This window comes from Pteronotus mesoamericanus, unplaced genomic scaffold (assembly GCF_021234165.1).
Source record: "Pteronotus mesoamericanus isolate MK-2021 breed Mesoamerican mustached bat unplaced genomic scaffold, CSHL_Meso_final contig_53, whole genome shotgun sequence".
NCBI lineage: Eukaryota > Metazoa > Chordata > Mammalia > Chiroptera > Mormoopidae > Pteronotus > Pteronotus mesoamericanus.
This window is the reverse complement of record NW_026555195.1, coordinates 7,636,785-7,664,379: the sequence shown is the minus strand read 5'-3', so window position 1 is coordinate 7,664,379 and position 27,595 is coordinate 7,636,785. Positions and strand designations below refer to the sequence as shown.

General features: G+C 57.1%; 1 protein-coding gene across 3 annotated transcripts in view; it reads right to left on the bottom strand.

The window, feature by feature from the left end:
- Window positions 1-5,592: 5,592 nt before the first annotated feature.
- The window catches only part of GRAMD1B (GRAM domain containing 1B), a 154,296-nt gene continuing 132,293 nt past the window's right edge, over window positions 5,593-27,595 (bottom strand). For all 3 annotated transcript variants that reach the window (XM_054579482.1, XM_054579483.1, XM_054579484.1), the window contains 12 exons: window positions 25,121-25,236; window positions 23,063-23,219; window positions 22,649-22,838; window positions 20,884-21,027; window positions 19,825-19,943; window positions 19,442-19,584; window positions 17,284-17,387; window positions 16,489-16,692; window positions 15,393-15,483; window positions 11,588-11,695; window positions 11,152-11,269; window positions 5,593-8,769 (listed from right to left, as the gene is read on the bottom strand). In XM_054579482.1, coding sequence (XP_054435457.1) covers window positions 8,680-8,769; window positions 11,152-11,269; window positions 11,588-11,695; window positions 15,393-15,483; window positions 16,489-16,692; window positions 17,284-17,387; window positions 19,442-19,584; window positions 19,825-19,943; window positions 20,884-21,027; window positions 22,649-22,838; window positions 23,063-23,219; window positions 25,121-25,236 — 1,584 coding nt within the window. In that variant the 3' untranslated portion in view covers window positions 5,593-8,679. The remainder of the gene's footprint in view (window positions 8,770-11,151; window positions 11,270-11,587; window positions 11,696-15,392; window positions 15,484-16,488; window positions 16,693-17,283; window positions 17,388-19,441; window positions 19,585-19,824; window positions 19,944-20,883; window positions 21,028-22,648; window positions 22,839-23,062; window positions 23,220-25,120; window positions 25,237-27,595) is intronic.

Below are 27,595 nucleotides of genomic sequence, written 5' to 3'. Positions count from 1 at the left end.
GAAGCAGATTTGAAAAACTTCCTTAAGTGAAAGGATTTGTGAATCTGAAACATCCTGCAGAAGAATGTGTCTTGGAATGATATTTCAGAAACATGGATAACAAGCAAATGAGTGAAGTAACAAAGGAGGGATGAGTAGGTGGCTTTGAAATATTTTACCTGTGAACTCCTAATGTCCAGGTTCCCCCTGCCTCCTAGATTTTGGGAGAGCAGATGAACACTGGATAAACTTTAGTCAAAATCTTATGTCTCATTTTAATTGACTGATTGGTCCAAGTGTGATGTCCTTCAGCTCCCAGCGATGAGACGGGGGAAGGCTGCTTTAGGGAGTGTAAGATGAAGGTGACTGGGATTTGATGAATGTGAGGTCCCTTAGAGCTGGAGGAATTTATGGGGGAAGATCATATTCTGCTGGCTTTGGGCCTCACCTGACAAATTCATTTTTTCATCTCTTCCATCCCTGGGGAAGTACTTAAAACATGTCCTTGTCCACATCTTGAAGAAAATAGTCTCAATAAATTCAAGGCCCTTCTCATTGGTAATTTTCCGCATAATCTCTCAGAAATAGGGGACGGGATATAGATGTTCCTTACTTTACAGCTAGGAGAACAGGCCTGGCTAACTGAGGTCTTCCTGCTCATGTGGCTGATGGTAGAAGCAAGTTCCTTATTGCAACACTGTTTTCCTCTTGGTGCCGGTAGACTATGCGTCAAACTTGTAATCAAGAAATATGCATGACTGCTTTCTTTTCTTTTTTAAAAAACAAACTCAAATGTTTCCTGGGTGATTTTAATGAAGCTGATACCTATCATTTAAAAAAAAAAAAACACCCAAAACTATCCTTTGTAAGTAATCTTCCCTGTTTTCTTTTTTCTAACTTCTCATCTTTAATCCTTTCGTTAGAGCTATGTGGTTTGCAAAGCATTTTCACTTCAATTATCTTATTCCCCACAACTAGCCCTGTGAGGTAGATATTAACTGATACTTGTTACAAATGAAGAAACAGAGGCTAAGTAGCTTTATCATACCCTAAATTCATGCAGCTGGCTACTGGAATCCACGCCTTCCGAGTCCTAGCCCAGTTTTCTTTCCACTTAGATCATAGCGGCTTCCTCTCCTCTCATTTTCTTAATCTTTGCCTCTCTTGCTGTCCTGAGATATTCAGCACCTCCTCTCACCCCTAATCCCATCCAAGTGCTTCTCTACCACTTTGCTTCTTGACAGATGCTAGAAATGTACTTTAGAGTCAATCTCATTTTGGTTTTACCTTTCTAGTTGGTTTGCACATCACTATTTCCCCTGAACTGCAACTAAACTTCCTGGGAGACTTGATCATGACTATAAATCTGCAAGGCACTGTGATCACCAGCCTACTTCAAATCCTCCCCCACTCCGTTTCTCCCCAGAGTCCCACAGGGAACCCAGACTCAATGTGCATTGTTTTAGAAGCTTTATCTGCACGCTGTTCTTATTAAAGGGCTTAGAAATGTTCTCAAGGGCTATTATCACTTTAGGGCCCCAATCCATTGCCTTGGTGCTGGATACTTCCCATGACTGATCCTCAACAACACAATTCTCTAAAGGCCAAGCTAGGCTGGGTCTCACTGTTCTTTTCCAACTGCTTAACAGCCATGAACTTGATTGCTCAACTCAGTTGGCCGCTTGAGCACTCTGACCTAGTGACCTCCAATTGTTAGCCAGTACTGTTAGCTTGTAGATTACTGCCCCAACCCTGTGTGGAAACACCTCGGCAGCCAGTGCCTGTCCCCACCCCAAACTTCATTTCCAGTCTGTTTAAAAGCGTTATCCTTTCTAGTTTCCCTGTCCCCGCTTACACACCCAGATTTCTGATTCTCTGAGTTCCTGGTTTCTCCTCAGCCAAACTAGAAATGTTAGTAGGAAAGGAATTTTTCAAAGCAGGAATATGCTGGGAATACATGTAGAGCAGTGAATGGTTCAGAGACAGTAGCCCCTCCCCCAAAACTACTAGGTCAAATTGGAAAACACAGCCATCTCGGTTTGTGGACCCACCCGATGTGACCCAGAGGGCAAGGCTAAGTACTGTAAATTGCTTCTCTGCCGGAAGAGGCAAGGGCTAGACACACCTCAGATACTCTTATCTTGGTTCCCCTTTCTCAAGTTAATATAGAAATGGAAGAATAAAACAAACCAAAAAAAGCCTTCCTCTGACCACATTTTATAAATGAAAGCTCTCCAATGCAGTGAATGCATCTAGTCCCTGCACGCATATGCGAATAGTATCTGGTGTGGTCATCATGCTGGTCACCCATTCAACCCACTGTTGAATCACCCACTGTGTCTAACACCCGCCTAGACCCTCAGTGTGCTCCAGTCTTAGCCTACCCTCACCCAAGACTTTCCTAATCTCTGAGCCTTTACTGCCCGAGATAACTCCTTTGGTTTCCCCTTTCATGAGTTCATAGGAGGGCCCAGGAGATAAGCACTTTAAGCAAGTCCTGAGTTACACAGATCAGACTCCACCCCCATCACAGGCCAGCCGCGTCTCAAAGCCGGTAACGCCATCCTTTGTCCCCAAGTCTCCCAGTCGCAATGCGTGTGATGGGGGAGGCTACTGAAGGACGAGAGTTCGGTGTGTGAAACACCGTCAAACACAATTAGCAACCTTAGTGTCTCAACCGATGGAACTCTTCAAGACACATGTTGCTTCTTGATTTTGCACAGCCCATATTTTCCTGAACTCTAGAAATGTTGCTGACCGCCCAAGCTCTTGACAACTTAACACTAGTTATGTAGTATTTTTCAGAAAACTCCCTGTTCATGTCAATAAAGTCTCTCTAAACACGGGGTGCTCTGGTTTCCCTCTACTAGTCTAAAGTGTGTGTGTGTGTGTGTGTTAAGTCTACTACGGCCCCTTCATGCCTTGCCAGCCCGCATCAGTTCCTCAACTCACAGCCAGTGCATTTATGCCCATGGAATAAAAAATACATTCAGTAGTCTGGAATTAATCATACAATAAATGTGCGACCTGGCCTCGTATGTCCCCCTTTCTTCCCTACTCAAACACAAAGGAATCCAAGACTCACTTGTGTTCTCACCTGCCTGACATCGAGCAGGTGGCCAAGGGCTGACTACAAGGGGGGCCTAACGAAGGGAGGGCCGCACGCCCCTACCGCTCTCTGTAAACGGGGCCACGAAGCACAGCTGCCTCCCACTGCCCGTCTCCCCGGAAGTGCCAAGGCCCCGCGGGGAGTGTTCAGAAGACTGGCCTTGGGATTCATCCGTAGTCTGCCACACTGTCCTACAGTATCAAAAGTACTGACTGACAACGAAGTCAAAAATGATCTCAGTGTGGTACCAGCCACTACACTGAGAAACACACCCACACATTTTCTATTCTCTCTGAATACTGCTGCTTGGAGTGGTGAAGGGGGCCCACGCTCACACAGCTGGGCAACCGTGACGATGCACTTTGTACTCAGGTCTGACTGCAAAACCTCTCGCCCGTCCCAGGTTTCCCGGCTGCCGCCCTGCCCTGGACAGAAAGTCCTCGAAGCTGGGAGGATCCCGACGCTGTGTGGGCGGCCGTGCACACTGGTGTACGTGGGCCTCCCCACAAACGCTCCCACAGCTGGGGAGACCAGACTCACTCGGGACAACGGGCACCGAAGAATCAAGCAATAAACACACACACGCCCTTTATTATTTCAAGTTCAATACTTTTTTTCTTTTAATTCATACTGTCCTTCCGTGGCTCTAGCTACTTTACATTAAGATTTGGCTGGGAAGCCTTGCATGTTTCTAGGTACTAGCAGTAAGTTTTCAGACCTTGCGCACAGCGCCAGGCAAAGTACAGTTACAGAGCCAGGTCCAGGTGGCCAGAACACTCAGCTGCAGTCCACCCGTGTCCTTTCCCACACATGGCTGGTGCCGGAGTCAGGGCTGCTCCCTCTGCCTCACCCCACGCACCCCATGTCAGAACTCCCAGGGCCACGCGGCCTCTGCCCCATGCCCCCCCGCCGTGGCGTCTAGGCTGAGGGGTGGTCGGGGAGCAGCACCATGGGTTTGGGAAGAAGCTCTGGTCCATGCAGAGAGTGGTCTGGCCCCAGAGTGTAGCACAGGGAAATGTTCAGAGACACACACTATTGTTGGCAAAAATGGTTGCTTGTACTATGCAATCTCAGCACGTGGCACCCCAGCCCAGGGCCAGCTCCCCGACACAGCCAGCTGTCTTGCCCGGAACAGAGGCCACCGAGTTGCTTCTGCAGGGTCTCACTGTGTCGAGAAGCAAGGAGGCGCGGGGCACAGAAGACAATGCTCTTGATGCCTTCCCGTGTCGGGTGGACCAGGCAGACGCTCTGGCCTCCGCTCCTCCTGCCGGGCAGGCGCGTGCTCCTCGCCAGCAGCTGCGGTTCCCGCCGGGCTCCCAGGCTTGCTGAGGATCTCAAGTCACAGCAGAAAACAATGCCCACGGCCTCTGAGCTGTCTCACAGACCAAAACAGAGGGCTGGCTGGGCCCCGGCCCGCCGCGGCCGGGCAGGAGTGAGGTAACAAGGCTGGGCACAGAGGGAAGGGCGGCTCTCTACAGCATGCGCAAGCTCCTGCTCCACACCGGGGAAGCAGGGGCGTTACACGCTGGCCATCCAGAACATGCTCCTCTTGGACCCAAAACGCCTCTTCTGGAAGAAAACGTAGAGGTGGAGGAGAATGGGACCAGCCTGGTGCAGGTTGGGAATGAGGGTCAAAGATGTCAAGTGGTGGATGGGGCGATGTCCCACGGCCTACAGACAAGGGCGGGGTGGGGGAGGAGCCCGCTGGGAGCAGGGGTTCTCAAGTTTGCTACTGGAGTGGGCAGGCAGAGCTAGGCGGTACGAGGAGGGGGTCACAGCCCTTCCATCTGGGGGACCAGAGAGGAGTGCTCTTTCTTCTGGGGGTGGGGGGGCAGGGAGGAAGGGCTGGCTTTTTACTACCCTGCAGAGATAAAGCAACAGTCCAGTATGGCACAGAAAGAATCCTCCTCAGATCACACACAGTCGACAGAGACTCTTCCCCTCGTCCTTTCTCCAAGACTTCACCCGAGCGGTGCTACCAGCGACTATAGTAGACACGGTCCAAGCGTGGGTTGGGGACAGGGGCAGGGAGAGGATCCACTTCTGGCAAAGCATTTCTCTGGAGGTTTCTCGGTGCACCCCCACCCCACGCCCGTAATCCCAGGTTCTTAGTGCTATTGCTCTAAGGCAACCCAAGGGGACCGCCCAAGCTTTGCACTTCATCCAAATCCCAACAAGGTCTGGGTCGAGCCAAAAGAGAACTGCTAGAACCAGGAGTGAGTTCTCGCCACTGTTTTTTTCTAGCAAGGAGGAGGAGGACAGATGAAAGGCTTCACAGCCTAGGAACGGAAGACATGGCGCCCTTCCTGCTGTTACCCTTTTCTCCCAGCTTAAAGGACACCCCGCGGACGGCCCCTCCCCAATCTAAGATGAGGCAACAGAGGAGGAAACGCCGTCTTAGGTTCACACTGAGCAATGCAGTAAGCCTCATCTCTCTCTCTGCCTCCCCCCGCAGACCTCCCCCGTCCCCGTCCCCCACACTGCATCTTACTGGGTCTCCCCAACCCTCCAAGCTCATAAAAAAGAAAGTTGAACTACCCTTAATTTCCTGGGAACCCAGACACTGTCCTTCCACTCACCTAAACACCAGGAAATGTCTAGCCCAGAAGGGGACCTTCAAGTCTAAGAAAGCCCAGCCTTGCAGGGCCTGGTGGAGCCCCCAAGGCAATGCCAAGGCCAGGACCTACACTAGAGATTGGCTGGGCCATCCCTGTCCTGCTGCAGATGCGGACGCTGGAGCTCAGAGAGGCGCAGGGGCTTGTCCCACCGCGGAGCCGGGACACAGGCCCGTCTCCTGACTCTCGGCTCGGCGCTCTTACAAAGAGCTTCCAGTTGCCTAGGGTGCTTTCCCCTGTACCAGGCGGGTGGAAGGGGAAAGGGGAAAAGTTGCGGACCAGTCTTGGTCATTCCTCCACAGTGAGCCGGGGAGGCGGGGGGTGTAGGCCCTGCAGCGGTCCTTCGCCTGGGAGGAAACTCTGCAAAATCTCCGAAACTGAGGACCAGCTCTCAGGTGTTTCACCACCGGAATCCTCGCACAAAGACCACAAGTTCCTACATGAACAAAACCAAGAAGCAACGGCTGGAAGAGAAAACCTAAGGGGGATGGTGTGATGCTCCTTGCACAGCTACAGGTTGCTGAACGAGGTAGCAAAGCTTTGTTTGGGAACGAATAGAGTTGATTTTTGAAAACGGGAAAATAGAACAGTGGATCCCTGACGCTTAGAAACGAGGCGGGCCGAGGGGCGTTTCCCACGGGCACACACCCTCTCCTGGTTCGAATCCCCAGAAATTGCGGGGGTCCCTTGAGCAAACTGAGCACTGCTTCCCTGTCGCCTGCTCTTCCCTGGGACGGGCCTGACAAGTCAGGTAAAAGCACAACATCTGTGTAGCCAGGGCAGCTCCCGTCACTGGACTCCCAGGAAAGAACCCTTTTTCAGTCACACCGAAGCCCCGCCTGGGCCCTTTATTGATGGCATGATTTAAATAAATAAATAAATAAATACGCATGGAATAAATTAGAGAATTTACCACTTTTGTCTTTAAAAGTTTCTGGGAATAAGGTTGGCTTCTGGTTACTGCAACAGGAAGGGTTCTGCGGCCTGCACCGTCCCTCCTGCTCTGGCTCAGGCCCTGCGCCTGGACGTCCCGGGCCCCCCACGCCGAGGCCTGGGCGGGGCCGCTGCCCCGGGGCACTCGCACCTTTCGGCTCCTCCGCAGCCTTCATGCCCCGAGTGGGGTGATGACAGTCCAGCCCTCTCCTGGGGAGGGACACACTTTCCGCGGCTCCCACGAAGCCTCCTCGTACTACTCCCCGGGGCGTGCCCTGGGCACGGATGTCGTTGTTTTCTCATCCCGCCTGTGTGGCAATAGCAAGGCTGTGTTCTCAGAGAGACGGAAAAGTCAAAAGTGTGTCCTTGTCACAGAGGGATGCTCAGGCCATTCCAAGAGAATACACATGGCTCTTCCTTTGGGCTCCATCGGTGATAGACTTTCCCTTTCCTCCGCACCTTGCATCGAGGGCCCGACTAGAAGAGCACGTGCGCGGGAGGGGCTCCCCTCGCCAAGCGGGTGTGGCCCTTTCCCGATGGGGGAACCTCGGGGAGCTCCACCTGCGGCGGGCAGGAGTCCTTTGGTTACTAGATGGACAAACAGCAGTCAGTATATGAAGGACAGCAGGCGCGCCCAGGAGGGTCCCACAAAGTCAGATCAACGCACGGATCCCAGGGAGCCAGCCCTGGAAGGGCCCTGGATGACACACGCTTCTTTCTGAGGTCTTCTTTCTGCTCCTCGGTGATATACATCTGAGCGCTCTGGTACGGACCCTAACACTTCCGCTCCCTCTGCCAGAACTCCATGGCTGAGCAACGGCGGGTCTGCAACAGCCCGTGGGGGCAGGGACTCCATCGGGCTTCTTCAGGCCCCAACACGTGCACCTTGGCCAAACCCTTCCCTCCAAGGGCTGAGGTCCTCTTCCAGGGGCCAAGTGCCTGGCACAGTCGTCTCCCTTGCCTAACGTTGGCGCTTCACCGAGAGTAAACGTGGGGACCGGCGCCCGCTACGCTCACGGCCTTCTCCCTCAGACCCCACGGCCCTGCACTGCTAGGGCGCTCACTCCCCAACCCTGGAGCTCCTACCACACCCTGGGTTGCCCTGGGAATCCAGCTGGCAGCTCAAAGTGAGGAATTAGAGCCTAGACCTGACTGCTTCTAACCACTAGACCAGTTTAGCAACAAGATCAAAAATGCTTCCCCCTGGCTAAGAAACAATGTGCTCTTAGGGCACAGAGAAAAAAATAGGGCTTTAGGCACTAGAAAGTGACTGCCTCCCCCAGATCCAGCCTGGGGGAAGACCAGAGAGAAGGGGGTGGGGGAGGGAAGGTAAGAAATCCCCAGCCCTTATTGGTCCGCACCCTACACAGGTCAGAGGGAGGTGCGGGGCTGGTGGAGGAGAACGTCCTTCGTGCGCAAGTCCCAGGGAGCCAGCAGCCGCAGACCCCAAACCTGCCCGGGCGGCCCTTCGAGCTCCCAGCAGTCCTCTCCGCCTGCCCCGCGGCTGTGCTCACGAAGGGGCGGCCTCCCGGGGGTGGTTAGACTGGGCCCCTGCCCTTGCTCCTTCCTTCTTCCCAAGAGAACCCCTGCAGAAGCGTGAGGTGGGGAAGGAAAGGTTCTCTTCTACTTTGGAAACAAACCCAAAGGGGATTTGGGAATGAAGCACCTTAAGCAATGCCCCCCTAGAGACTTCTTTTTCAAGACCCCAGAGCCTTCACAGGCATGACTTTGGCTCAGCAACATTCCCCTTCTCAGAGCCAAGCATGGCAAGGGGAGGGGAGGGGACAGGAGGGGGGAGGGAGGCGGCGGGTCGGGGAGGGTGGTGCTGAGAGGCGGTCCCTGCCCCCCTTGGCCCTCCGCCGGCCAGCACAGGAGGCGATCCAGCTCCTTCTCCCTGGTACATAGGCATGATCTCTTTTTAAAATCTGTATATAATATATATATTTATATTCTGTATATATATATATTTATATATATATATATTTATATGGTCTATGTACACGTATTGCACAGGCCTCTTGCCGCCGCCCTGTTCCTGCCTTGTCAATGATAGCGGCTCCTCTTCTCTTCACTTTCTGATGTGTAGTCGCGGGTCCTGATGCCGTTCTGAAGATTGATGAGTGAGTCCTTCATCTGTAAGACAGGGAACCCGCCCCCCGCCGGGGGTGTGCCTTCAGTGGGCTTCTCTGTGCAGCAGCCCCCTCTATGCCCGGCTATGGCAGGGCCCCCCGCGCCAGGGCCCCCGAGGGGGCTCGGCTCCTAACCCAGGGGGGTTCTCTGGGGACACAGTCTTGTGCAGAGAGGCACGGCCAGTCGAGCGCTGAGGGCTCGCTGTGTCTCAATGACCGTGGCCCTTCTATCACTGAGGTTTAAGAACCCTCAAAGCGGTCCATTGCTACAAGGAGCCGCATCAGAGTGCCACGTACTTGGCCTTGTACTCATTCCACCTGGTTTCCCACGAACCCAACTGGACCGTAGTCCTTGTACCCTGCCTTTGTGCATTCTGCCCCAGCTCCCCTCCAGCCCGGGACTCGTCTCTCTTGCTATCCCACGCTGGCCCACCCGGGAAGGCCCAGGGCCGAACCCAAGCTCTCTCCGGCTCCCAGTCGTCCTTCTCCTCCTGGGCTCTCACACACACGCCACTCACTAAACCCGAGGCTACAGCGTGTCATACTCTTAGACACGCCGGGTGCCACGCAGAGAACGGAGTAGGCTTCTAGCTGTGTCTATACCACTGACTTAACCTTAACGAATCTCCTAAGCTCCTTTGAGAAACGGACACATCCACGTTGTTAGGCTATGGGACAGTCTGATGGGGCAGCCGTCGAACGGCCCGTTGCACGCAGCACGCCTCGGTGCCGTCCCTGAGCAAACCACGCCGTTGCAGCGCAGCCGAGCGGCACTTCGTGGGTGACCAGCTGCAGAACCTCTGGGTTCTCTGCCTAACTGATCACTTCCTTCCAGGTTATTCTCTATCCTTTGCTTAAGAGAGACACAGGGCTCATTGCTGTTCTTTTCAATGTTACTTTCAAAGGTATGAAAACAAAACACCTGTCGGAATCTGGCAGCTCCAACTCAAGGGGACCCGCCCTGAAACAGAATTGAACTGGGTCATCCATTCCAATTGCTCCCCCCCCCCACTTAATTCATAAGTTCCTTCCTGTGCCCCCGGAAGCACTTTTGGGGATGGGCTCTCAGGCCTTCGGAGCAGCGGGTCCATGGCTGAGGAGCTCTAACCGCAGTAGTCTGCTTTCATTTGATGACTCAGGTATCCAGTTCCCTCCAACGCCCAGCCCTCTGGAGCTGCGCGGGCAGGCTAGCCCATCGGACCTCAACGCCTGCGGCAGCTCTGCTCCCCTCGGCCCGGCCTCCCTGTCCTGAACACAGCTTCCGCCCCACCAGCCCCTCCTGATACGGCAGGGCTCCCACCCTCCTCGCTACGCTCTTTACTGGCTTTCGGTTTAAAATATCCCTCCTTAAATGTGGCTCCAAAGCCAAACATGATGCTCTAAAAACATTACATGAGCTCCCAATGGCAGCGTTGAAACACCCTCTTCTCAACTGAGAGCTATGGCCAAACTATGAAGGGAAAAGAAAAATTAGTATGGATGAGCGCCTCCCAACTGCCTCAAATCCTGACGGCAATTTCATGGAGCACAATTATAGCTCCCACATTGTAAGTGAGGAAGCTGAAGGTCATGACTATCAAATCCCTTGCTCACGGTCACAAAGCTCCTCAGGGGCAAGGTTAGGGTTCCACCTCTGGGCTGGCTGACTACAAACATCAGAGAGAAACCCCTCGGGGACAGCACTTCTACTGGAACTGAGCCAACCCTGGGGCTCCTGTCCTTCTCTTCCGCATCCGGCGGTCCCTTCCGCCATCTTGGCAACCACATGGGAGCTTTTCACACACGTTAAATTTTTCCGGGGAAGCAGAAGCTGCCTTCCTTGACAAAACCAAGCTGATTACTAATTTTGCCCCAGAACGATTTTTGCAGAGAGATGCATCTATTTTTTAGAAGGACTCAGGCAACAGCGCTGGGAAGAAGGTATTAGGAAAAGAAGACACAGCATGGCCGCCCTCCCAGGCTCTCAGCGCAGCCTGCAAGAGCGCCCCTTGGGGGCGCTGTGTTGGTGGGCAAGCGCTGAGTGTGGGGCGGCGGGGCGCATGTCACGAAGATTTAGCAAACATGCTCTCTGGGAAGACAGTTCTCTGCAAAAAGGGGGCTCTCTCTCCACATGCCTGTCATACGGCAACAGGTGGCCAAAAAAAAAAAAAAAATTCTCCCTCCACCTAACCTATAGCTTTCCTGCTACAAATCCAGGGTATTGTTCTATTATTGTGGGGGGACACACCTGTATTTCCAACAGCTCCCTCAAGGATGGCTTTAAAATCAGAAAAATGGGTGGCCTAAGGACAGAATGAACGGAGGGGGCGGGGCTGGCGAGCTCAGGGCACAAGGGAGGAGTTCCAGCTCCAGGTGAGCAGGACGGGGCGGCTGGGCGGAGTCTCACCTGGTCAAGAAGCATCACTGAGGATTTGATGATCTCCCTCCACTTCTGGAGCTCAGTGTCGTGGTACTTCTGCTGGGACTCTAGGAGCTGGGCCCATTCCGTGTGAGACTGGGGCAACCTATGGGGCGGCAGAGGGGGCAGCCCGGCAGCGGCAGTTAGGCTTGGCAGCCTGTCCCGTGCTCCCAGACCCCTGAAGGACAAAGAACCACATCAGGGCACTCTGCCCTCTGCGCACTGCCCCTGTGGTCTGTGCCCTGAACCAAAAGCAGACTAAGGCTACGTGCGCAGTTCTCAGAGCTCGTTCACGGACTCATCCCTAGGGGCTATGCCCCGGCCCAGGGCAGTGGGGCTGTTCCCGAGGTGACAGGGAGACAGGAGTGAGGGGGTGCCGGGGGGAGGGAGAGTGGGGGCAAGCGGGGGAAGAGGCCAGGATTACCTTTCTTGGAGCCTCAGGCCCTGCCAGGCAGTGAGGGTCTGGGTGGTGTACTCCAGCATCCAGAGCTTGTAGAAGAGCATCACGTTGAGCAGGACCAGCAGCACCAGGCTGGGGAGGAGACAGGGGTGGGCGGGCGACAGCGACGAGAGGCCGCCTGAGAAAGCGGGCTTCCTCGCGGAGCCAGAGCACCCCCACCCCGGCGCCGCTGTCCTTGACCAGCGGGTCACAGGAAACATTGCAATGAGCGAGCAAGTGAGCGGAGGGATGCAGCAGGGGCAGAGGGGGGGAGCGCTCTAATCTGCAGGGGTCAGACCAGGACAGGAGGGCTGTGGTCAGGGGTCGGGGCGAGGGCACCGGAAAGGAGAGACGCACAGAAGTCACCCAGACTCTGAGCGCCTGCGGGAAGCGAGGTTAAGATGGAGAGGAAACGAGATGAGTGTGTAAAAGAGCCAGTACCTGAAACAGATCCTAATGGGAGCAGGGAGGAAAAATGGGGAGGCGGCAGGTTAGAAAACAGACTCGTGGGGGGAGGGGCGAGCTGCACTTGAACTGAGCCAGGAGAGCCTCTGAGGAAGGAACACGGGGGCAGAGACACGCGGGCGGGGCCCAGCGAAGGAGCAGCAGAGACAGCTGTACAGGGCTCCCTGGGTCTCAAGGGCGACACACCGAGGTGAGAGTCCTCCACCAGCCCTCGCCCTGGCCGGTGTGGCTTGGCTGGTGGGAGCGCCGTCCCTTGAACCGAAAGGTCACTGGTTCGATCCCCAGTCAGAGCACGTGCCTGGGCTGAGGGTTCAGTCCCCAGTTGGGGCGCGTACGAGAGGCAACCCATTGATGTTTCTCTCCCTCTCTCCCCCCCTTCCTTCCTCTCTAAGCATGTCCTCAGAGGAGGATTTAAAAAAAAAAGATTCTTTCAGCAACCCCACATTAGGACACAACTGTAAGAGGAGCTCAGTGGGATTCCTAGCTCGGCCCTGGTGAGCCCTCCAGACATTGGCAGAGCCGCCCCGAAGATGCAGCCTCCTCCTTGCACCTGCCGCAGGCCCACAGGGCCACCAGGACCACCCAGGGCCGGAGGACCCGGGGGGGAATGGAGAGTCCCGGAGAGACGGGGAATTCTGTGCTCTCAGCCTCAGCGGCTGCCTGAACATCATTCTGTGGCAGTTCCCGGATGAGGAGAGGAAGACTCAGGTAAACAGAGGCTGCTACAAGTCCTGGCTCACCCCTTAGAAAGTTTAACTTCTGATCCAGTTTGCGAGCTTCTCTGAAACCCAGCTCGTGCCACTGGACAGTGAGAGGTAGCCTGAGACAGCGGGGCTGTTCCGTGGGTCACAGGGGTGCACATGACGCACCCCACACCCCGAGGCCCCCCGCAGCAGGCGGTTATCTCCTGCACAGAGTAACTGCTGAATCAACGCAGGAGGTTCAGGCACACATTGGGGGAAATGACAACGGGAAGGTAAAGGAATAGATGGAAAAAGACCAACAAAGAAAGAAAATCTTATGCTGTACCTTCGACCTTACAAAGTGTGTGTAGTGTAGTGTAGTGTGTGTGTGTGTGTGTGTGTGTGTGTGTGTGTGTGAGAGAGAGAGAGAGAGAGAGACAGAGAGAGATGCCGAACTTCTCACCTGTGCTTCTAATTGGCACCTGCACATCCCTGAGGCTACTCAGCGGTGGTCTCAGGGCACTCAGTTCTCCACAAGAATCTGTAAATTGTGTGCTGAATGCCAATGATTCTGTCTGCAATCCCAGCAGCCCACACTTTTAGCAGCTGCTTCTGGGTTTGTGTTAACAATCCTCTCTGTGCTCAGTGAGGTCAGGGGACACCTTGCCTCCTGCGTGAGCGAAGGCTCAGGAGTGGCCTACCCAGAGACAATGTGGTCACGGGCAGGCACGTGGTGGCTCGGGCCGGCCAGACGAGGGACAACGGACCCTTACAGTCCACCCGCACGCATGCATCAGCAGACACCCCTGGACCTGCTGGTGCTGACTGATGAGGCCTGACCACCGTACAGCAACAAAGCCCCGAAGCTCATTAATAGCACGTGGTGCAGCCGCTCCAGTGAGCGGGCCTTCTCTACTTAAACAACTGAAAATGCAGAAAGAGGTCAACACAGAACTAACCCGTGGTTGGCTTTCCACCTACCAAACCCAACCTCGGAGATTTAAATTTTAGCAACCACTTGAAAGTGAGGATGCCAAAAGTGAATTTTACTGGTTTTACAGTTGTCTTTATATTTAATTTTGTAAAAATAGTTGGGCTCCTTATGCCATATTCAGAAGAATTTTACACCTACTTCCTTGTTACATGGGTGGGCAAAAGTAGGCTTCCAGCTGTCCGTGGGGCAGGCAGGCAGGTTGGTTAGGATTGTTATAGGGCTTTTTCAACTCGAAGAACGTCCCAGGGCAGCTGCGAGCCTACTCTTGCCGCCCCTGCATCCTGAGTAAGGTAAAGCAGCAGGCCACCCTCCTTCCTCACGGGCTCCTGGGCTCCAGTGGCCCCAGGTCTGTCCGCGCCACACTGTCTTCTCACCCCTGTGCCTTCCCCTGGTGGCCTCACGCCCACAGCTTCCGTGCCCCCTGTAATTCACTCTGCCCCTGCAGCCTGCACTCTCCACAGCCCCAGGACCACACCAACAGCTGTCCCCACCGTGCCTGCGTTTGGATAACCTACAGCGACGCAGAGACACCTGCACTGACAGCGTCTTCTCTGACGACTTCTCACTGAGGTCCAGGTCTCTGTTCCTGACGCAAACCGTCTGCAGAGCCGGGAACCAGTAAGCCTTCCTCCTCCCCCACGTAACCAGAGGTCACGTCTCTGACTGGAGGCCCCTCACGGCAGCCCGGCAGCCGCTCTCGCCTGCTTCACGGCAGTTCACGCCTGCTCACGCCCTGCCTCCATGCCTTCCTCGTCGACTTCACACCCCATCGCGCCCCCGCGAGGCCGTGCCCAGAAGCTGCCAGCCGCGTTGCTGCAGGGCTCTTCCCGCGTGTCCTGAGGCTGGGCCGGGGGTGGGTCCCAGCAGCCCTGCTGATGCTCCCACAGGCGGGCGCCTGGGCGGCGCCTGCCCCCCGCCTGCCCGTGCCCCCCTTCTCACGTGCCCCGCTGTCCAGGGAGGGCTGGGCGGCAGGCAGGGGAAGTGGCTGCCCCCGGCCCACATATGCAGAAGTCCTGGGCAGCCTGTGGCCTCTCAAATCAGACGGGCGTGTCCTCCCGCCTCGTGCCTTTGTCGCTTTCAACGGGCTTTCTGCGCAGCCCAGCACCCTTCCGTGCACACTGCTGAGCCTGCAGCTCTACAGCATTATGGTAATTGTTATCAACCGTTTATGATAAAATAAGCATACACCTTTCCTGGGCTGTACTGATGGATTTTGCCTGGCTGCCCTGCAAGGAGGGGCCCATGAGGGCACAGTCCTCATTCCTGGCACAGAGCAGATGCCCAGAACGCCTTTCACAGACGAATGAATGGGCTCCTAAAATGCTCTGGAACATTTCTACGCTAGCCTCTGTGCACTGGTGTAGTAATTCTGGATTTCCTGTCTGGGTCACCCACACGAGGCTGAGTTCCTGAAGGGCCTGAACGCTGCATGCAGCACTTTCTTCTGAATCCTGGACACCTAGCACAGAGTAACTGCTGAATAAAACACAGCACACGAAGCAAAGAGGCGAGACAGACAGAGCACCTGGTTTGGAGAGAAGACTAGGGGACGACAGTAAGGGCGCTCGTACGCCTGGAGAGACCGGGAGCAGGCGCAGGCAGGAGCGGAAGGCGGGGGCAGGGTGGGGAGCAGAGCGCAGTCCCTTACACACAGCTGATGACCAGCAGCAGCTTGGACACGCTCTGCAGGTGAAAGCCGTTGGCGGTGTCCTCAGGGACATGCCGGGTCTGCGTGGAACCTGCGGGGAAAATACAGAGGCTGTTACCGCCAACGGCTGATGGGACACGGGTCATGCACAGAACCTCAGGGAATGACAGAGAACCGTCCACAGTGCTATCACGACACCAGTGTCATACCCAGCCTTCCCAAAGTGAAAGGCAAGATCCTCAAGGGCAAGGTCTTGGGTTGGGTCAGGCACGGGGAATATTAAAGTCCCCGGACAAGTAAGAAGTCAGACCTCCACAGCTAGAAGGGGAGCCACGCTGCGCTGGGAGCAGGTGCAGCTTTCAGCTCTGGCCCTCGCCACACCAGCGACAAGAGGCCGAGAGCCACCTAACGGCTCTGAGAGCCAGTTTATCCAGTGCACCATTGTCAGAAATCCTCTTGTGGGAGCTGCGGGAGGGACACCGAGTCCGGTGGCTGGCACTTCCTGCTCTGTTCCTGCCTCCTCTCCGGTCCCACCCAGCTCGGCGGACCCCCAGGTGCGGGCACGACACAGTGAGAAAAACATCGGATGGGCTGGCCCCTGAGGCCTCTTATCGCTGCCTCCATGACTGAGGAAGGACGTGAGGTGGTGAATGCCCGGATGGGAAGAGGGAGATACATCAAGGGACCCCACCACCACGAGAGCCGGCAGCGGGCGGAGGGAGGGGGCGGCTTTGGACTCCCTGATCTTTGTGCGCCAAGGAAATCTCTGGGGGCCGGGCTCCGGCTCCCCCAGTGCATTCCCCAAGAACTCGGAAGCTGCACACACGAGCCTGTCCAGGTGGACCTGGAGCTCAGGCGGTGCGGGGGCGTAGACCCCCAGGCAACATTTGCCCAGCGGGCACACAGCCGGGCTCCCCAGGGGCTGAGGAACTTAAAGGGCAAATGGAAACAGGAAGAGCACCCAGAGCCTCAGGTGTAGCGAGCCACGTGCGACTCACATGCACTCTACCTTGAAGCGTGCAACTAGCACAGGCCTGCGGCTCCAGCCCAAAGGCCCGGACACGCCCGTCGCCCCCACCTGACACCTGGCACACACCTGCCACGTGCTTGATCCTGCGGCCCACATCTTCATCAGTGGGGGTGGTGACGGGGCTCATCACCTCCTCCAGGTGCGGCCCCCGCAGGTGGGCGTGGGGGCGCTTCCTCCTCCGCACGGCTGGGGGCTTGCTGGCCTTCTCTTTGGGAGACTGCCTGTGCATCTCAGCCAGGTAGGTGCTCTCCACCTTGGTCAGCTCGCTCTCTGTCCGGGGCAGAAGGGCCGCATCAGAGGCTCCCCACCCGCCCCCCAACCCAACACCCTGGCCTCCAGGAGCTGTTCCGTCGCCTCCCAGCTGGGGTCTCCCTAAGGAGAGCACCTTCTGGGGTGCGCTCGGGGAGGCTGTCGGGGATGGCAGGGTCCCTGGGAGATGCCACGAGCCTCGGCAAGTCCCGCAGGGACCGGGCCAGCCCACGCCCGTCTTCCGGGCTGTCCACCGTTGTGCAGGAGCCTACGTTCTTGACCTCAGCATCCACGTGTACACAACTCAGGGCGCACCCGTTTCCTGCGGGACGCGTTCACAGCGGAGCCCTTTGCGTAGCACTTAACACCAGTGCGGGCAGAACTGAGGTTCATTCTGGGGGTCGGGGCGCGGGGGAGCCAGGGGTCCCCTAACACTCTTGTCAAAGTTACAGGCGCCGTGTCTGGAAAAATGCCCGCGTTCACATACGTGGCGAGTTTTGTCTCCACTGCTGGGGCGGACTCAGGGGCCCCCCGACACTCCTCCTGTCTCGGCCTCCCCCCAGGTCGTTCTCCCCAGCCCCACGGCCTGCCAGTGGCGAGGCCGAGGCTCACCTAAGTGCCGGAAGTAGTCCTCCAGCCCACTCCAGAAGTTCTTCTCGATGAAGGTCTTCACCAAGCCCCAGGGCTGCTTGCGATAGCGCAGCTCCGTGGAGACCCTGAGGAACAGGCCAGAAGCAAGGTCAGCCGGGCCACCCTCCTCTGCTGGGAGAAGGTAAATTCGGGTTCAGGCCCAAAGGGGCTCCGGTTGGCGCTGCCCTTCAGGAGGTAAGAAGTCCTTTCCCATCCATCTTATCCCCATCCCGTGTCCAAGGCCACCCTCTGAGGCCTATGGAAGTAGCGGGTTTGTCCTCATTTCCCACGTAGCAACCTGAGTTTTAGAGCACTTAAGCAGACCAAAGGCTGGCGACAAGGGCCTACAGTCATTTCACGACACCCCGCTGCCTCCTCCCAGCGGGGTCCCATGGTGCCAGGGGCCCACCCACCGCAGGGCCCTTCTCCTCTCCTCGAGAGGCCCCTGCGTCTACGTCCGGCCCTGGCTCTCATCACGCCCGCTTTGCGGAGCAGCGGCGGCTCCTGGTCCGGGCTCCCGCGGCTCCTGTGCCTGCTCCGCCCCCAGCTCCTGCCTTTTCCAAGCCTCCCCTCACAGCAAGGAGTCCCTCCTGCGCCGGTGTCAGCGGGTCCTTGCTCTCGGCCTCTCCGCAGTTCCCACTGGCCCGCCCGCCTTCCCGTTTGTGCTCCCCACGTCCAAGGCCAGCTGCCCCGCCCTCGCCTCCTTCCCCAGGGACACCCGCTCCACCGCCCCTCCCCCAACCCACCCCATCTCCCGCCCAACAACTGTTTGCTGGGCTGAGGGTGGGCACCCTCTGTCAGGGTCGATCTGAGTCAACAGGCCACCTCTGTGTGAAATGGACAGGAGGGGCACCCAAGCAGAAGCCCCTCCAGGGAAGCTGGAAATGAAAAACCCAACACTGTGGGCGGGAGGACGGGGCAGGAGGCAACGGGAGGGGTGGAAACTAAAGGAAGAGAAGAAGGCAGGAAGGGAGAGTAACCAAAAACAAAGTCTTTTCTGACAATGACAAAGATGCAGGTCCCCTTTGAGGTGTGGGCATTCAGCTCTTCCTGGTTCCCAAGAGAGCTCTCTGTAGCCTTTCACAAAACACCTATTTTACTTTATCTACATGAGTGAGTTCCGCTCCGTACCACCACAAGAACTTGGTCTAAGGTACAGGTATTCACACCAGTTCCTTCCAAATGGGTGGGATGTCCAGTGGATGTCTTGACTTTTCAGATTACAAGATTTTTTTTTTTTCCTTTCATTGATTTTAGAGAGAAGAGAGGAAGGGAGGAAGGGAGGGAGAAACATGGATTTGTTGTTCCACTTGTCCACGCATTCTACTGGTTGCTTCCTGCATATGCCCTGACCGGGGATTGAATCCACAACCTTGGCCTATCAGGATGGCGCTCTAACCAACTGAACTCCCTGGCCAGGGCTCAGATTAAAAGCTTCTTACAATTTCGGAGTCTAAGTTTCTTCCTTCCTTGAATGCACAGCACAGCGCCCAGGACAGGACTCTACCCACAAACAGAATCCAATCTTTCCTTTGCTCATTGAAACAGTGTCTGCCTCCGATGTGCACGGGCTTGTGCTGAGTGGTGAAAACAAGGTGGTGAGTGGGCGGGGCTTCCCACGCGCCAGGCGCGCACTAACAGGTGGATGAGCAGCAGTCACGACCCAGGAACCCAATGCACATGGTGTGGCGCAAAGAGCTCAGGCTTGCGTTTCTACACCTGGATGTCAGCCCTTGCTGGGGACATGACTCTCGGCCAAGTTCCTTAGCCTATACGACCCTCCGTTTTCTTATGTGAAAAATGAGGATTAGTACACCTCCTCCGGTCATTCTAAGGAATGTACTTTAAACACAGCACTGCATCAACTATAGACAATCAGTAAGTGGCAGAAGTTATAAAAGTGGTACCAAAGAGACGTGCAGAGCAGGAAAGAGGACACACGGCAAAGAGACTGTCAGGATACAGAGGCGGGGGCGGGGTGCCCAGGACGTCAGACAGAGAAGCGAGAGTGGGTCAGCAGGCCCATTTTCTAAGCTCCTCCTCCTTCCTCAGGAGCAAGTGTTCATTCCCAAGTGTAGGAGCCCCATGAACTTCCCTCCAGAAGCTTCCCACAAGCCCACCCAGCCCTGAGACACGGCACCTGAGCCGGCTCTTGTTCCGGGCCACGCGTGTGAGCGTGTAGCGGTTGATGGTGTAGAAGTAGTCGTGGTACGGCACGTCGTGGGTGAGGACCTCCGCGTCGATCACGTAACACTCACTCTCCTGGCTCGCCTTGTACATAGTCTGTGGGAGGAAATGCCGCTGGACACACGCGAAGAGAAGCCGACGGCAAGAGAACCTCCTTCCCCAGTTGCCCCACCCGACCCCCAGCTTTGGAAGGGAGGACCCAGAGCCACGTGAGACGCTACCGTTTCAGGGCTAAGCGACGCTTGCACCCAGAACCTTCCTCCTGGCTTCGGCCCCCACCCCGCCCCAGAACGAGGCTCGCCCGGCCCGCGCCACGCACCCCCGCCCCCGCCTCACCTGTGTCTCCCTGACAGTGGCAGTTTTGGGAGCCAGGGGGTTGGTGAGGGTGATGGTGTAAAGGATCACGCGGCTCTGGTTCCCATTCTCTTCCTTCTTCCACGGATGGAAGACGATATCTGAGGGTAGCGAGAGCCCTGGAATGAGCGGGGACAGAGGCGTGCCCTCCCCATGCCGCGCGTCCCCTCCAAGTGAACTTCTCGGGACTGTTCCGAGTGCCCACTGGCCTCCAAAAGGAAGCCAAGGGGGCCGGGGCCGGGGAGGGGGGCAGCTGAGGCAGAAAGAGGCTCATTGTGGCACTGCCGGCCGTCTACACAGGGCTCCTGAACACCGATTGTTCCTGGGCTGGGCAGGAGGTCTCGGGGCCACCTACAGGGTGCTGGCAACACTGGCGCTACTGTGACGAGGGCCTGGGATCCTCGAGAACAAGGGCTCTGCTCTGAGGCATGACCGCCCCGCGCCCTCGGCCTGCCCGCTCCTCCTGGCAGCAGGGGCCGCTGATGCCCAGATGCTCCTTCACAGGCTCAGGCGCTCAGCAGCCCGCGGGGCCAGAGCCACGGCGCCTGCTGGGCGGCGAACAGGGGCAAAGGGATGGGGCAGGGGCCCCGAGGTACAGAGCACGAACTCTGAGGTCCGCAGACCCGGGTCCTGGCCTCGCCCCTTCTCAGGTGCGCGACCTCGGGCCGGTGATCACAGCCTGAGCCCCCGTTTCCACTTGGGCACAGTGTGGGTCACAATGCTCACACACAGCACAGATTTGAGGATTAAATGAGATAATGTCATGTGCCTGGCATACAGCAGTCGCCCCACCAGCAAGTGGTGGCTGCGACTCGTTATTAGACAGTGAGTCCTGGAGGGACTTGGCCTCTGGGAGGCCTGGGCACCGCGGGCAAGCGCCGCCGCGCTGTGGCACTGGGGGAAGGGGCAGCTCGCAGAGCCCCGAGGGAGCCCTGGCACCGAGTGAGGCCTGAGAGAGGCTGCCCCGAGCCATCGGGGGGCCTGCACAGGGAGGGCGCTGGGGGAGAAGGGAGGGCGGCGCCCGCCCGGGGAGGGGCGAACCTGAGAAGCGCCGCTGCTCCATGAAGTCCCGCTGGAAGGGCGAGTCGGTGAACAGGAGGTCATAGAGCTTGTCCACGCTGAAGTTGAAAATTTCATTCACGTACTGCCGGCCACTCAGGTCCTCATAGAAGGCCTGGACTTCCCCTGCACGAGGATGAGGAGCAGGCAGTGACGCAGGGGGCAAGGGACCCTGGGGCAACCCCCCGAGCTCTGTGTCTCTGTGGCTCAGGTGGGAAGGGCCCAGGGAGGCCAGGGAGTGGGCGTGGGGGCCGCTGAGCCCCGTCCACCCTTCTGACAGGCTCACCGCTGACTCCAGAGGTGGGCCGCTCATGCAGCCTTCACAGAGTTTGCGGACGCGCTACCTGCTTTTCCACTCTCAGTCCTCCCTCGTTAAGGTGACCTTGGACTGAAATTTAAATAAATGACCACTTCCCGAGCTTGCCGAAACACAGAGGGTCGATTATATAGCGTCTCTCAGTTGACCGCAAGTGACAACAAATGGCACGTTACCCACGGCAAAGGAGTATTCAAGGACACCCGTCGACCTGCAGTGTGACCTGTTTTTCATAAACATTTCTGAGGTCAGGCTGCTCCGCAGGGCCACGATCTCTAGGTCTGCCCTCTTGCCGTAGAGCGGCCAACTCTCCCATGGTTTCAATAGCCTTTCATTGGCGGGGTTTCCATCCGCTGCAGAACATGCCTGAGGGTGCGGGTGAGTTGCCAGAGCCCCGGTGCTTCTCCCAATTCCCCGGCACCCCGCACTCCCTGATTGCTGCACCTGCAGGGGCTGGTGCGTGACCTCAGGCAGGAGACTCACATTTCTGCCCCCAGGCCCCGGGGAGGCCAGGGAGGACCTCGGGAGCATCCTGCAGGGCCACGCCCACGACTGCGCAGGGCGGGCACAGTGGGGAATCACTACTCTTCAGCTTGCTATTAGCACATACACCTCTTTTTCAGGTACTTACTCACACGAACCTCATCATTCTACGTGTGTCCTTTTTTTCTCAACATATAATGGCACGCCTGCTATCACGCAGGACCCGACCCGTACAGCCGTGGCACTGGCCCGGCACCCGGGACGGAAACCAATCAAAGGTGAGACAACCACTGCAGGGGACCCGCCGGGGAGCCTGTCCACAGATGGATGAAGGCGATCTGTCCACATTGAATCACGAGGTCGGAACCTACCGCCAATCAATGGAGGTAAACCAGCACCCAAATTCGTGAGTGCTGAGAGTCTGGCTGCTCACCCCGGGTCGTGCGGGCGGCACGTCCCTGGGCAGGGCCCTAGGAGTTAAGCCCCTGCAGGAGGAGGGAAGAGGCCGCCCTCTCGGAAACACTGCAGAGAAGGGCAGACTCGGACTCTGCCCGACCTTCCGCCTCGCCTGGTCTGAAACCCCTGCGCTGGGGTCTCCGAAGGAAGGTTGCAGCGAGCTGAGCGGCTCTTCCGGGGGGCACGTAAACATTGCCTGGCCTTGCCTCTGTGTGCAGGGCAGAGCGGCAAGGCCAGCCAGCATCTACAGGAGGGACACTTCGTGACAAGACTGGACAGCAGGACCAGGCATTATATGTTGAGAAAAAAAGGACACACATAGAATGATGAGGTTCGTGTGAGTAAGTACCTGAAAAAGAGGTGTATGTGCTAATAGCAAATAGCATAAACAAGGCTCTGCCACCCACCCAGCCTTCCGCTGGGAACCTGGAGACGGACTCCAGCGTCCACACAGGAGCCTCCTTCTAGCCTCTCCCGCCCCCAAACGCCCACCTCCATCATGGGTGTCGGAGGAGTCGCTGAGCTCGGTGGGGATGCCATCGCTGTCGTTGAAGTCCAGGGACGGGGCGTTCACAGGCGCCAGGAGCTCCATCTTCTCCTCGGCAACGCTGTCCACAGCGAGCTCCTTCTCGAGGGGCCCGGTGCCCTCCAGCACCTCCTCCTCCAGGGGCAGGCCATCGAACTGAGGGGAGACAGCACGGTCACCCAACAGGGAAGTTAGGGACCTGGCCTTGGGAGGCCGCGGGAGCCCCCGCAGTCCCACTCTGGGGGCCCCGCCACGGATACGAGGGCCCCGTGCAAGGCCGGAGCCTCCTCCGGCTCAGAGAGCACAGCAAGCCGCCGGGGGCAGGGTCGGCCCCGCGAGGCCACGGCATAAGGGGTGCACGTGAAGGGCTCGGCCCGTACCGAGACGGGGGCTTCGCTGCTCCCCGTGGATGTCAGCGTGCTGTTGGTGACGGACTTCTTGGGCAGCTGCGGACTGGCATCCGGCTTGGTCTCTATGCTGCTTTTGGAAGAGCTGTCGTTCACTTCATTCTCTTCCACAGGGATCTCTTCACAGTAGCTAGAAACAGACACCGTGAGCCGACGTCAGCCTCAGTGCACAACACGGTTCCCGTCCTGCACCTCGGCTTTGCATCTGATCTTCCGCTAACTACTCACCACCCCCCACTGCTTTCCTCAACCCTCCTCTCCACCTTATACCCCCAAACCCCGTGTAAAATGTCTGGCTCCACACTCACCTTTTCTAGACACCCTCCTTAGATTTGTCGCTACTAAAACAGGACCGTTATTTATCGTAAACTATTTTCCTTCCTCTGGTGTTCCATCCCATCCTGACTTGACCATTTGAACCAAACACCTGGGCTCTGGGCCCACATTTTCTTTCCCACGCTGCGCCGAGGACAGAACCCCAGACACGAGTGGCCTGGCGGGGGACTGCCCAAATTCTGTACTGTAACTAGCCACCTTCTCGGCATTGGAACCCTCCTTGAGCTGGAGGCGGGTGCCCTTCTAGGGACACTTCAGGGATGTCACTGCAGCCTCTAGTAAGGGAGACGTCATCGTTGTCGTCAACGCATATGACTTATACTTGACACATTACCTCTTCTGGGTGCAGCAGAGCATGTCACTGCGTGCGTCTTAGAGACCAGCAAACAGAGACCCACAGCAGTTAAGCGATGCCATTATCTGGTGTCAGGAGTCCTACCTGAGCCCAGGCACGTGCAGTCTGCACTACACAGTCGATGCTCTTCCCTTGTGCTCTGTTCCTCTGTGCCTCTCACGCTACCACCAAGCCTAACAGTGACACACCCTTCTCCTTAGAGTTTCCATCTCTCAGCTTCAAGGACGCGAAACTCCCGGTGGTCCTCCTGCCTCACTGAACATTCTTTCATGATTTCTTTTGCTGCCGCCGCCTCTTGCTGAATTCTTGGTGGCGGCAGCCAGTCGCATGGCTGTCCACGAAAAGCCCGCGTGCGCCTCCCCAGCTGACTCCCAGGTGAGCTCCCCGCTCGCACACACAGACGCCTGCACGGCATCTCCCCGGAAGATCAGTCATCTCAGACTCAAGTGGCCTAAAACCAACCTCCGGTCCTTCCCCCTGATGTCCGCTGTCATAGTATCATGTATCTCATTTTGGAACAACTCCATCCTCTCAGGGGGTAAATCCAAGAAAACCTTAAATCTACCTTTGGTTCCTTTCTGATCCCTCATCAAATCCTTCAACATACTTCTAGTTCTACCTTCAAAATATATTCAGAAACTACCCATTCACTGTCATTTCTTCTTCTATTTTTAAAATCTTTTTAACAAGTTTTATTTATTATTTTTTAGAGAGAGAGGAAGGGGGAGGAATATCGATGAGAGTAAAACATCGCTCATTTGTCTCTGGCTCACCCACCGCAGGGGACCCGGCCCACAGCCCTGACCAGGGCATGTGCTCTGACCAGGGATCGAACTGGCAGGCCCTGGGCTTGCAGGCCAGCGCTCCACCCACTGAGCCTCAGCAGCTCCTTCCCCTTTCTGCTGGTACCTTCCTGGTCCAAACCACCACCACCGCTCATCTAAACCATCTAAATTATTCAACAGCCTCTCAGCCAGTCTGCCCTTGCGCCCCTTCAGTCCACGGTCAACCCAGGAGCCAGAGTGATCCCGTCAAAACGTTAAGTCAGAGAGTATCAGTTGTCTTCTCAAAGCCTTCCCACAGCTTTCCATCCCTCTGAGAAAAAGCCAGTCATCACATCAGCCCAGAGGCCTTTAGGGTCTGCCTCCTGACATCCCTGACCTCTCCCCTCCGCACCTGCCCCTTTCCCTATGGCCGCTCACCGTCCCCTCTGCCTGGGAGGCCTTCCTGGAGGCTCCCTCGTGGCTTCCTCCCTCCCCGGCTCAGGCTGTACTCAGTGTTGCTCCCCTGCGGCCTCCACCGCGGTCCCGGCCCCCGGGCAGCCTGCCCCACCCTCTCACCCCATCGTGTTGAAGTCGTCATCAGGGGGCACGTAGTCCTCGTCGTCACTGGTCAGGCCCAGCTCGTTCCCGTAGCACTGGTGGACGAAGTGCCACAGCTCCTTGGGGCACAGGGGCTGCAGGCAACAACAGAAATTCGGACCCTGCCTTCCTCGGGACCTGCCCTACACAGGGGCGCCGCGTGGAGCTGGTCTCCCGTGAGGGTCGGAACAGCCAAACACCGCCCTCCCCACTGAACCGAGCAGGACCAACGCCTCCGTGACGACCTCAGGCACCCTGCCCGCCTCTCAGCGTCTCAACAAGACACCAAGCCTCTGCCTGAGAACATGTCTTTCAGCAAAGCCAGGAGCTTGGCCTGTGCACAACTCAGGTGTCCACGTGGACCAAGCGGCTCCCGAGGACGGTAACTGTCCATGTCCGCTCCTACGCATGAGGTCCAGTGTGAAGTGGCGACAAGCGATGCTACTGTGGGACAGGGGGTCACAGAGCCTCTGACCGGGACGAGGAGCGAGCACCAGAGAACCTTGAGCCAGTGTGGCTGACGAGGCAGGAAGCTCCTCAAACTAACAGAAGCCACGCGGGCCCTGCCCTATCGCATCCCAGCACAGGGGAGGCATGACCCCAAAGGCGGCCCGTTCCGTAGCCGGGCCGCTCCTGTGGCTGGAGGGAGGCCTGCGTCCTCAGCGGGGAAGAGCCCCCGGAAGTCACGGTCACAGCCCCTCGGGCTACGGCAGTGCTTCCTTCCTTATCCTTTATCCGGTTTGCTGACTGCTCGGTGTGTCAGTTCCGGGTTTTCTTATTTCACCGGGTGCCTACATTTCCTCCTCCAGAGCACTGTCCTAGGAAAAGTTAGCTCTCATGAAGATTGCTGAAGTTTTGGGAAAGAGGCAACAGAATGTCAAAGAACTAAGATCAGGGGTGGAGACCATGGACGTGTCTTGGGTGGGGAGGAGGGGAGAAGGCAGCAGGGATAAGTATATGAAAAAGAAGGGGAAGAGCGCCAGGAAAAACAAAAGCAGTCAATAGTGCTGAAAACATTTAAGCTTGCCAATCCTAAGTCTGCGTGGCCTGCCTACCCTGCCTCACCCGCTCCTTTCTGGGAAGAGCACCCAGGAGGCTCTTGCCCAAGCTTCCCCCAGGTCCCTGTGTCTCCCCTCGGGCCCCACATGGCGTGACGGGGGCCTGCTTCCAGAGGCAAACTTGAAGAATGATTCCCACCAACAGGCTTGAGGAAGAACTTGAGCACTCTCTGAGCCCATCCTCTGAAGGCAGAGGATAGGAGGCAGGAGCTGTCAGGTCGCCGTGAGCCAGGGTTCCAGGACAACACAGGCAGGGCTCTCTCTGAGCCGGTAGTGCCGGCCCAGGATGGCGGCGCCGGGATGGCGGCGCCGTGCGAGCCCTCACAGCCCAGAGGGAGGCTCTTCTGCCCTTTCCCCTGGGCCTCCTCCTCCGTCTCTGGCCTTGTGTGCGCCGCGAACCCGGCCTGGGCCCCATCCGCCTCTCCGCTGAACCGCTTCTTCCCCGTCTCAATAATCCGCCTTCTCCGAGCAGCCTTCCCTGACTGGTCCCTCCGGCTCAGTGTGTCTGACCAGCCAGGACAGGCAGCATCAGCAGTCGCCCTGTTCATCAGGCAGAACTCTCTCTGTCGTCTTGTTTGAACTTCTGTGAACCCGCAGGGACGGCCCCATCTTGAGTGGGAAGGGCAGTCGTCATGAGCTGCAACTTCACGCCTGCCAGGGGAGGCTCACGTGCATTATCCCTTCACCTTTATTGAGGCTAATGAAGGCAGAAGATCTTGGCCCAAAGAAGTTACCAGGATTTATGCCAGGGCCACACAGATGTGCAGACTGGGGGAAAAAAAACCTTCGTAACAAATCTACTTAACTTTCTTCAGGTCGTCCTATGTCTGGGCTAGAGTCAAGGTAAATACACTCACAGATAGAGCATTGCAATCACATTATTTAACTTCTTTTCTCGTGCCTCCTTCTTGGGCCTGGAGGCGGCTCGCAGCACCTCACGGCCTCTTAGAAGGATCCTCCAAGGGCTGCAGCAGTGACACCCGCGTCACTAACACCCCTTCACCGAGTCCTTCAAACACTGGAGCGGCCACGGTGCTGCCTCAACTCTCTCTCCCCGGGTTCTCCATCTCTGAAGCTCCGGCCGCGGGGCCTTGCTGGCTGGGAGCACCTGGCCCTCCCAGGGTCCGCGGGTTCCCGGAGCCGGAAAACTCACCTGAGACCGCACCTGCTGCGCGCAGCCCGCAGCCCCAGAGCGCATGCCCCCCCCCCCCCCCCCCCGTCTCACACTCCAGGCCCATGTGCCCCTGCCCCCACGGCCCCAGGGACAGGCGCCAGGCAACCAGAGACAGTCTCCACACCCCAGAGCCCTACTCAGTTGCTCTAACTAGCCAATCCTCTATCTGCGTGGCCCGCCCGCCCTGCCTCACCCCCACCTTCCTGGGAAAACCACACTGGA